The sequence below is a fragment of the Populus euphratica genome, unplaced genomic scaffold, assembly GCF_000495115.2.
Source record: "Populus euphratica unplaced genomic scaffold, PopEup_1.0 scaffold110.1, whole genome shotgun sequence".
Taxonomy (NCBI): Eukaryota; Viridiplantae; Streptophyta; class Magnoliopsida; order Malpighiales; family Salicaceae; genus Populus; species Populus euphratica.
In genome coordinates, this window is record NW_011499904.1 from 587,967 (window position 1) to 598,952 (window position 10,986).

Consider the following 10,986-nt stretch of genomic DNA (forward strand, 5'->3'; position numbering starts at 1 on the left):
GCTTTGTTGTCTTTTTTTTTATTGGCTTTGAGGACTTGCTTATGTGTCTCTGGTAGAACTTCTTCTGATTCTTTGAACTCTGGTTCATCATAACCATATTGCACAATGTCTATACACTCTTGTGAACCAAGGAATGCCTTCAATCTGATGCACCAACTATCATAGTTGTCTTTGATCAGCTTCAGAATGAGTGTTTGTGTATTTTCTGTAGTCATTTTGCTCTTGGAATGACTATATCTCCTTCTGTGAGTTGAATTTGGCCAAACGGACACTGTAGATCGATCTGGAATGGCCCAAATAATAGGGAACCTGTCTGACTTTGTAGAAAATGGGTCAGAAATGGGGTGAACCGGTCAAAAAACCAATTCTGGAGTACGGGTGGTTCACTAGGGTTGAACCGGGAATATTCTGTCGGCTTGGCTTCGCTTCGCTGACATCTCGGCTCATAGCTCGGCTTGACTATTGGCTCGACGGCTCGGCTCGGCGCGAATATGACGCGCATGTGGCTTAGTCGTCTTCAACCTCTGGCGCGCGTGGGCTTCTGTGCAGAATCTTTAGGCGGCGCGTGTGGGATACTGCAGGCTCCGATGAGGCTGATTTTTGCACCAATGAGTTCGTATGGATGAGCTCTACATTGTGGAATGATCAAAACTTGTTTTTGACAACTTTGAAAATTCAGGTATATATAAAAATACCTTTATTTTTTGACGAACGGGGCTCTGATACCAATTGTTGGTGGGAGAAACCACTGGTAGTGGCTTTGAAACACTCAAAAGGGATAAAAACACTCTTTATTTCAAGAACAAAAGCTTACAATGGTTAAAACAAAAACTTCAATGCACACCCTTTCTCTTTCTCTCCGTGTTTCTCTCAATCTATCCTCACTTAATAACATAAACTCAGCTATCTATTTATATATGAATTCAAAACAAGAAAATTCAACTTTCAAGTGTGAAGGCAGCTGTAATCACATAACATAAAAATTTTTATTGAAGGCTGTACTTTTTAAAAATCCTATAAAAAATCAATATTTTAAAAAAAAATCTATATAAAATTAGAAAAAACTATAAATGAATCATGTCTATCTCTTTAAAATTAAATATATTTAATATCATTTAAAAATAAAAATATATAATTAAAATATATACTAAAAATTTATTTAAAAAATATATATACAAATAATGTATTATTTTAAAAAAATAAAAGAAATTAAAAGAAAAAAATAATCAGTCTATATATTTGCGGACCTAGTAAGCCAGACACTTAGGTGTAGCAAACATGTCTGACTCATGTTAGCTTGGGTTTAGTAAATATCTTAGACTCATATTAATTTGGACATGACGGTCCACCAAATCCAAACATTTTAGGTTTCACAACTATGTCAGACCTAAGCGTTTTTAGGTTTGGTATAGTTGTCAAATTTTATTACTATTTTTTTCAATAGTAATAACATTTTTTTAATTTATTAATAATTATATTAACAATATTAACATTAATAAAAATAATAATAATAACAATAATAGTAATAATTTTTAATTTCATTCTTCAGATCAAATTTATAATTTTTTATAGTAATAATATTTTTTAAAAATTTATTAATAATTATAATAATAATAATATTAATATTATTAATAATAAAAATAATAATATTAAACATATCTGATCAAGGTTTATGTGGGTCTGACAACCATGCCTAATTCAAGTTTAGTTAGGCTTGAGAACATGTCAAATTTAGGTCTGACAAAATCGGTATGCTCACTTTGGTTGGATGTGGCAAGACTACCAGACCCAAGACACTTAAAAAAATTAGCTCTGCATCCACGCGCTTTGGATTTGGCAAGCTTGCCAGATCCAAGACTCATGGATGCAAACCTAATTTTTTTAGGTCTGATGTGAGTTTGACATGCTTACCAGATTCAAGGCCCGTGGGTGTGAGCTTAAGTTTATTGGGTCTAACAAACTTGTCAAACCCATGTTGGTTGGGTTTAATCAAACATGTTAGACCCATATTACTTGGGTTTAACAACCTAACGTGTTTAAGATTAACGTGTTAAGAAAAAATAGGCATGATTACCCCAATGAATCTCAGATGCAAAATTCTTCTACAGTCTCTTGAATCCAACAAACTCCAAAAAAAATTAAAATAAACAACCCAACGCAGTCATAGAATACTTATACCAACTCAGCGTTGTGACATAATACTTATACATGCCTAGAACAAAGAGAAACGATAAAGAAACCACTGTCATCCCATGCAAAATCAACCAAAATCTCATCCAACTATACCAGACTAACACTCTTCCAATAACAACCACACAATCAGATACATCACAGTTAAGGTCTATATCTAACTACTAGCCCTTTTATATTGAACAAATCAGAAGAATGACAGACCATCAAACATCCATTAACAACAAACAACTCAGCAACTCACAACAAGCCATACACGCTATAAAAAATGACAAAAAGCAAACCACTCATAACTTATCACAAGAACCAACTAAATCCTCCTCGATAAATACTGTTCCAATCCATAGTAAAAACACTTACAATCTACAATACATAACTAAGCTCTTTTAGTTTTTTTTTTGTAATATTTAATTTGCTTATAAGAAGATAAATGCTTTATCAATCGACTCCAGTTACAAGAGTCTTTATTTAAGTATATTTTTGTATGCCATTAGGATATTTATTATTAATAAATGATTTACATCGTGTACAATATTGTTTGCTTTAACTTTAACTTTTGGGAATTTGATTGATTTTTTTATGAATTTTGTTAAGTAAGGTTGAGTTAATGTAATTTAGTTAAAATTATATTAAATTGACTAGAATCTAATTTTTATTTTTTTATAGAATATCTAATAACATATTCATTTGAGAGAGCAAAGTTGAAAGGGTCATACAGATGTGTTTTAACCTTTGCCCAAGAAGATTACCATCAATTTAATCTAAAATTTATTGTCAGTGTTATATCAACTCTTGTAATGAATAATCTTTTACTTATGATTTCAATTATATAAGATGAAATAAAATTGCATTACAAAATATCATATGACAAAGCATAAGTTGCAAAATAGAAAGCGATTAAACATCTTTTTAGTTCACGTGAAGAGTCTTTCAAGAAATTGTTTGGGTTGTTATTGGCAACAAAGAAATCAAATCCTGAAACAATTGTTAATTAGACACACAAAGAAAATCTTGATGATATTATAATAATTTTTTAAAAAGTTTTTTATTTATTTGAACCTTGCATTGAAGGTTTCAAGTACTATAGACTATCCATCAATATTGATGTGACATATTTCTATGGGTAACATGATGTAAAATTATTGATTGCAATTTCTTTTTATATGAAGAATAGGATATTCTCATTAGCCTTTGCAATTGCTGATGAAGAAAATAATGACAATTAAAGATGATTTTTGCTTTGTTTATAAATATACGTTACTAGTAGTAGAATCAATATATGTATAATATCAGATAAACATGCAGACATCAATAATGAATTAACAAAAAATTAGTATCAACTTTTAAGATATTATCGCTATTGTATCATACATTTTGTTAGCAACTTCAACTATAAATTCAAAGACTTAGCTATCAAAAAAATATTAATCAGGATGTGTTATAAACCATCTAGGTGCAAAATTGATTTATGGTATCAAAAGAATGTGTAACCTAAACCTAGCATATAAAGACTATCTTGAAAAAAAGCAAAAAAAAAAAAAGCTTTATGTTATGATGGTGATCATCGATATGGTAATATGACAATTAATATTTCAAAGTCATTTAATTATATTCTGAAAAATGCTCGTGCAATGCTTATTTCTATTATGGTACAATTAACATTTTATAGATATGATTATTCAATTAAACGAAGATGTAAAGTTAGTGATGTCATTCAAAGTGGAGTAATGTGGGATCGAGCAATTCAAATTGAATTGATAATGAGTATACATAGATTAAAAAATCATAGTGTAATGCTGTTTGACTCCAAGAAATAGATTTTAAAGGTCAACACTCCTATTAAACTAAGTATTGTGAAAGAAGTCAAGCGAGCAATTAAATTGAATGATAGAATATATACATGCAATAAATGACAAACATTTCATCATTCACATGTTCTTACATGTTGTATTAAAAATCATTTGGATTTTACACGGTTTGTTGATGATTATTACACTATTTAAAGCTACGATTTACTAATATGTTTATCATTTTCATTAACATGGATGATATATGTTTTGGCTAATTTGTAATTATATTATTTTTATATACTAAGTTAGTAGCTACAAGGTCTCTTAATACACACACACTTGGATGAAGGGGAAGCTAAAACAAATCAAATACTACTTTGGAAGCCACTATATGACTACCACGTGACGTCCAATGCACCACCTAAAGAGTACAAGGACAATTCATAATCTAAGCATGTTTGGGAACGCGATTGAAATGATATTCTCTCAAAATTCAAAAAACAAATTCTATTTTTTTTTATATTTTTCATATCATTTTAATATGCTAATCTTAAAAATAATTTTTTTAAAATAAAAAAATATCATTTTAATATATTTTATAATAAAAAGCACTTTAAATCGCAACCACTATTGCAATCCCAAACAGGCTCTTTGGCATGTCTATTGCATGTGCCAACTAATTGTTTTTTTTTAATAATATCTATATTAAATCTATTACCTAAAAGCTCTATAAGAACTTGATTATTACACACACAAAAACACAATATTAAAACAACATAAAAATTCTTAAATCTAAGTTATAATTTTTTTAGTTTAAAGGGAAATGCATTAATTATTTATTTTAAAAAGAAAAGAAAAAAAGATGATGAAGCTTTTAGAGCGAAGCCAAAATCTTTGCTTTTAAGATTGATTAAGTGATTTTACAATGTTAAAGTTAGGTGTAAAAACCTTTTTACCTCTGTCTAAATTCTAAATGACTTTTTAACCATTTTGAACATGCAAGGCTTTATGGTTTTGTAGTGAAGGGTAAAATCACTACTTCGTTATTGCAATCCACAATTATTTATATCAAGGTTTATAATGTCAACACTAAGAACTTATAGTTTTCATGTAATATCCCATCTTTTCCTTTTCTCTTCCAAGTTCTTCATCATATGTAAATATTTTATTCATATAAATATTTTGTTTATATAGGCGATTTCTATTCTAAGAAGTTGATTTGATAAAATTGAATAAAAAATTTAGTCATTATGGTTTAATTAACAAATGGTAGGTTTTATTATACCTCGCCTTACATAATGCTATTTACTGAATAATATTTTTTTTTATCATACTCTCCTTGTATAACACTATTCATTATAATAACATAAATATATATTTTACCATATCCCTCCTCGTATAACAATATTCACTAGAATAATATTTTATTTCTTTCTTTTATTTTTTTCTTTCTAATCTATCCTTGTTTTTTTTAAAAAAATTAATTACATATTTTAACATTAGATTTATTGAAATTGAGTTTCATGATTTTTTTAAATTAATTTTTTATCAGATTATCTTATACTTATGACCTATACTGCAGATTTAACAAATTAAATCAATTAACTTGAGTTTTTTTCTCTTTTTTTAAATGATTTTTTTTTATTTCATCATTCAACATTGAGTTGATTGATAATTAGACTTCATAATTTACTTCGGTCTACTTTCTATGAGGATATTCTCATCTCATGACTCAGGTCATGAGTTTGACAAGTTAACCCTTCTTGACTTGAGTATTTTTTTAATATTTTTTAATTGATATTTTTTTTAAATTTTATCTTTTAATATTAGGTTAATTGAGAATTGAGTTTCATAATTTGCTTCAATTTACCTTCGATTGAGTTATCTTGATCTTATGACCTGGATCGTAGGTTTGATAGAATAACCCAAATTGACTTAGGCTATTTTTTTAATTATTTTTTAGTTTTCTCTTTCAACACTGAGTTTATTAAAAACTTAGTTTTATAAATTATTTTAATTAATTTTTGATGGGAGATTATCATAATTTCATGATTTAATATATGAATTGACAAGTTAATTCGGTTTGATTCAAATTAATTCAATATGTTGTTATTCTAATGTTTATTAAAAAAAAATTCATTTTAAATATTTATTTTAAATTAAATTATATTTTTTTATTTACTACACGAGTTGCTTTTAAACTCATCAAGGTGTTTGAATCACATCTAATTTATTTTCAAATAATTTTTAAAAAAATTATACTAGAAAAAAAAGCCAATAATTAAATTATTCAATTACATGTTGATATAAAGAAGGAAGGAAGGAGGGGAGAGGAGAGGAGAGCATTTGGCGTATGTGTCTACACACACACGTGTGTTCTTGTTTCATTTTCTGTTTCCTTTTTGTTTAATTTATTTCGTCTTCTCCCAAAAAAGATAAAAACAATTGATTGATTTTATAAAATTAATAACTCATGACGATGCTATATTTATGGATTCACCAAATTACTCGTTCAAAAAGGAGACAAGTTTGACACCCTATTAATCTGAACTCTAAAGTATCTTTTTTTCATGTCATTCATTTTCTTTTGTTTTGAATGAGAAAAAAAAGGGTTAATTATGTTTAACATTCTATGATTTTGTCTTTCTAATTTTAAAAATTATATTTATCTGTAATTTAATTTTTAAATAATGTTTTTCCTTTACAATTTAAAAAATTTCGCTTTACATCCTATAATTTATATCTAAATAACATTTTATATTTAAAAAAAAAATCAATAAGAGATTTTTAAATATTTACAAGATTATCCTTATTTTTTCAAAATAAATTTAATTAATTAATTAGTTGGAGAAAAGAAAATATGTATATAAATAAAGAACAAAAAGAAGAGGAGAGAAGATCATCAATAGTAGTGATACAGTACATAACAGTGTCAGAACTCAGTAGTTTACAACAGAAGAGAGCTGGTGTAGGTGAGGTTATATTGGGCTTATGAATATTTAGGATTGGGCTGGGCTGCTTTGGTTTGGGCCTATGAGGCAAGGGGAGAATATCTTGGCATGGCGGTGACAAACAATATTTTTCACTTTTTTTGTATGTAGTGTGAATCTCATCTCAGATCCCTAAACCTAAAAATTCTTTCATTTGAAAAAAATTTTGAGAAACTCTTTCGATTTATTAAAAATAAATAAACAATGGGTTTTGTTGCTGTTTAGGAAATTTGAATCGTAGAAAAAATTAGAAATTTTGGATCAGCAGCAGCCAACAAGGAAGGAAGGAAGGAAGGAAGAGAGTGGTGGTCGAGGGTTGGGTTTGATTTTTATTATAGTAATTATAAGAATGGCAGGAAGAGAAGTAAGGGAATACACTAATCTCACTGACCCTAAAGGTACCCAAATTTCTTCTTTCATTCAAATTATAATTTGCATGTGATTGATTGTACTGTTTTGATTCTGAATTTTAATTGATTTTAGATAAGAAATCGTTGGGGAAAGGAGGGAGAGACAAAGTAATTGATGATGAAGACATCACTTTTCATCGCATGGTTGCTAAGGTTAGACCTTTCTTTCGTCTTTCCTATTCCCATTATTTACTGCTGCTGCTGCTGCTGCTGCTTGATTTAGCAAAGTATAGGAAAGGGTAGTTTCTGATAACATGCCCTGGCAGGGATTCTGGCTTTGATTCAATGCTGCTAACAGATGCAAGAGGTTGCTGGAGAACGTGGTGGCTACCTTCATGGCCGAGGCGGTATCTACCTCTCCCCATCTCTCTTTCTCCACATATATATATATATATATACACACCCACCTATTCTTTCACCGGATATTTATTTATTTTTTATTTTTTTGGAATACCTACTTCTTCTTTTACATATACCTTCGTGAGCTTTGTTTATGCAGCACTGGATAGCGATGATTTACTTTATCTCAAAGAGCAAATGGAGGCTGAAGAGGATGCAGAACGCCTCTTACGCCGCACTGAGAAAAGGGCATTTGCTGCTTTTAAAATATCCTTCTTGTGCTCATTTATTTCTAATTTTGTTTCCATATCGTCTTCTAATAAATGAAGTCTTGCTTTCCCAGTCCTAGCATGTGGTTGTTTGTGCTTTGGTTGATGGCTGCCATCCATGCAATCACATCTTTCATGACGCTGATCCAAGTAGCTTCTAATGTGTAGTTTATAGGGTCAAAATTTATTTACTTTGCGATGGTTAACAGCTCATAATCTAAAAAACTGAGAAAAACATCTGTGTCAGTCAGTTCTCATTCATCTTGTAGTTTTTCACAACTTGTCTTTGTGGTTGTTGGAAAATGCATCTGCTCTGCCTTTTTAATTTCATAGTTCTCCTTACTTTTCACATATTTATCCATCTACTAATCACTGATGTTTCCATTCTTGTTTTTTTTTCCATTAAAAAATCAGGTACAATTGTGTTTTTTAGTGAGTTACTTCATACTCAGATGCTAAATTGGTGAACACTGTTTTTTATTATGCTGTAAGCATGCCTTATCAGTATTTTCCTGGAATGCTCTTTAATTTTTTCCATTAATAAAACTCGTACAATATTTTTGTCTCATCTTATACCTGAACCTCCAACTGTAATAGCGTAGCGTTAAATTAGCTGATCTGGAATGCCCCGTTGATTTTAAAGGATCATTACTTTGGCATTCCTATATTCTAGGTCTATCATGCGGTAGTCTACCATATCCTAATGCAGTGCTGTCTTTATTGCGACCCTTCTCTCTGTTGTTGATTATCTTCCCTAACCAATGAGTACAAAGCTGCAAGTCTGGCAGATTCTTCACCCGCATCAGTTCCCTTGTCATTTCGTGTTGAACCCAAGCCAAAGAGTGGAATTAGGTATTTCTGTCCCAGCATGCTCTTAACCTTTTATGTTTCAGCTAAAAAGGTTAATTCTTTTTAGCTTCCCGTGCTGGTTTGACTTCTGAAATTTTCTTGATTATAGGCAGCAAGACTTGCTGAAAAAGGTGGTTGAAGTCAAACCAAAACGACCTAAAGTTTCATCTGATGGGAACTATTCCACCCCAATTTCAAGTGATCGTGATTCAGACAATAAAATCAAGGTTAACCAGGAAAAGAAAGAGCACATTTTACCAGCACCAAGCAAACCAGAAGATGAGACAAATGTTAAAAATGAGGCTGAGGAAAATCCTGTTAAAAGTTTGCTAGGTTTAGCATATGCAAGTTCTGATGAAGAAGAAGACTAGAATCAATAATAATGTGCTGATGCGTTGGTACAGTGCATTGAATGTTCTTTTATTGATAGTTGTAATGTTTTCACAAGTACAAAATTAGGCTCTTTATCTGACCACTAGTATCTCGCTGTGAATTCTATGTTTTCCAAAGCTATACTATACAATTTTTGTTTTATGTAGTTATTCCATGGTCTTGTTGAAATGCTCATCCTTTTCTCTGTTAGTTTTGGATCAGCATCTCGAATTTGAGCACCTTAAAGCACCCGATGAACTTCTTGTTGACCTTGCATATATGGCATTTGCAACCATGAGCCATTTTTGAATATTGCTGTTAGGCTTTGCCTTACCTATGCCTGTTTGATTAAAAGAAGCTCCATTTTCAAATAAATCCTCCACACAGTAGAAGTTCCATGACATGCTTTTCTCATCAAAGCCATTCATCTGTGTTGCCTTCTGAGATATCCTGGCAAGGATAGAGTGTGTTGTGGTCTGTCCAAGCCCAAGATGCACTGATCAGCCTGATTGCATCACCTTCTTCCTGACCTCTTGCCATTGCATTTCCATTATGTGCGCCATTACTGAGCTAGGTCCCCGTGCCTTAATTGGTGAATCATCATGCCATGGATGATAACATCGGTTGCCTGAAAAAAGATTAATGCTCCGAGATTTTAGGATATGCATAACCTATATGATAATGCAATGGAAACAGCTGAAAAATTCAGAGGGCAGCTTCCAGGAGGAGCATTCATTGTTTGCAATGTGAACCTCGACTCGTCGATCATCCATGGCCTTGAAGCTACCGTCCAATCCATCAAGATAAATGATCAAGGGAAATAGCAAAAAATATGAAGTAATTTGCTTGCTATATTTAATTAAATGTGATGTTCTATCCAAATTATACAAATTAAATTATATTAAAAGATATTTAGAAATATAATAGGGGTTGTTTTTTAAAATATATATTTTTTAAAATTTATTAAAATAATATTTTTTTTATATTTTAAAAAATATTTTTTATATATCAAAATATTAAAAAATATAAAACTATATTAATTTAAAGTTTTCGATGGCAACAACTGATCCACGGCCATTGCTGATCATATTCTATTCGTATGTAAGTTGGCTCCGGTGCCAAAGACTTGGATGCCACTGATGATTGATTTGGGGAAGAAAATACAGTAATTATAACCCGCAGCAACATGGGGAAGAAGAAACCATGTGTTGTTCGTGTTCACCATCCATGCATGAATGGCGGCATGGCCACTCCTGGCTGAGACTTGTTTTTGCCTCCTCAGACCCTATTTGTTTCCGCCGTGTTTTATTTTTTAATTATTATTTTTTATTTTAGATTATATTTTTAAATCATGTTTTAATAAGAAAATATTAAAAATATTTTTTAAAAATTAAAAAATATTATTTTAATATATTCTCAAACCAACACACTTTAAAAAAATGCATTATCATAGCAATAAACACCATCCAAGTACACCACCTTTTACTTTTTTATATATATATAAACCTAAATTAAAACCTAAATTAAACTCTCAAGTTTCAATTGTGTTTTATAAATAGTTTGGAATGAAATACTTGTGAAATTGAATTCAATTCTATAAGTAATTTAATTTAATTTAATTGATAACATATTATAATTTTTATATTGAGAATAAAACACTAAATCTTATAATTAAATTTAATTGTATGGATGGAATACTAATAAAATTGAATTGAATTAACAATGATGATTATTTTATCTTTAATTTAAAATTGCACAATAAACTTTTTGATTTGTT

General features: G+C 30.0%; 1 protein-coding gene across 1 annotated transcript; it reads left to right on the plus strand.

Moving 5' to 3' along the window:
* Positions 1-7,108: 7,108 nt before the first annotated feature.
* On the plus strand, positions 7,109-9,395 carry LOC105133233 (uncharacterized). The gene is made up of 6 exons (XM_011037118.1): positions 7,109-7,368; positions 7,454-7,533; positions 7,679-7,727; positions 7,880-7,986; positions 8,758-8,840; positions 8,947-9,395. The coding sequence occupies exons 1-6, from the start codon at positions 7,320-7,322 to the stop codon at positions 9,206-9,208; spliced, it is 630 nt and encodes a 209-aa protein (XP_011035420.1). The 5' UTR covers positions 7,109-7,319; the 3' UTR covers positions 9,209-9,395.
* Positions 9,396-10,986: the final 1,591 nt, after the last annotated feature.

What these genes read in the sequence shown, in the direction of transcription:
- LOC105133233 (XM_011037118.1), top strand. Translation starts at nt 7,320, where the DNA reads ATGGCAGGAAGAGAAGTAAGGGAATACACTAATCTCACTGACCCTAAA. An exon ending in GGGCATTTGCTGCTTTTAAA is followed by an intron (nt 7,987 to 8,757) that starts ATATCCTTCTTG and finishes ACCAATGAGTAC; the next exon opens with AAAGCTGCAAGTCTGGCAGA. An exon ending in AAGCCAAAGAGTGGAATTAG is followed by an intron (nt 8,841 to 8,946) that starts GTATTTCTGTCC and finishes TCTTGATTATAG; the next exon opens with GCAGCAAGACTTGCTGAAAA.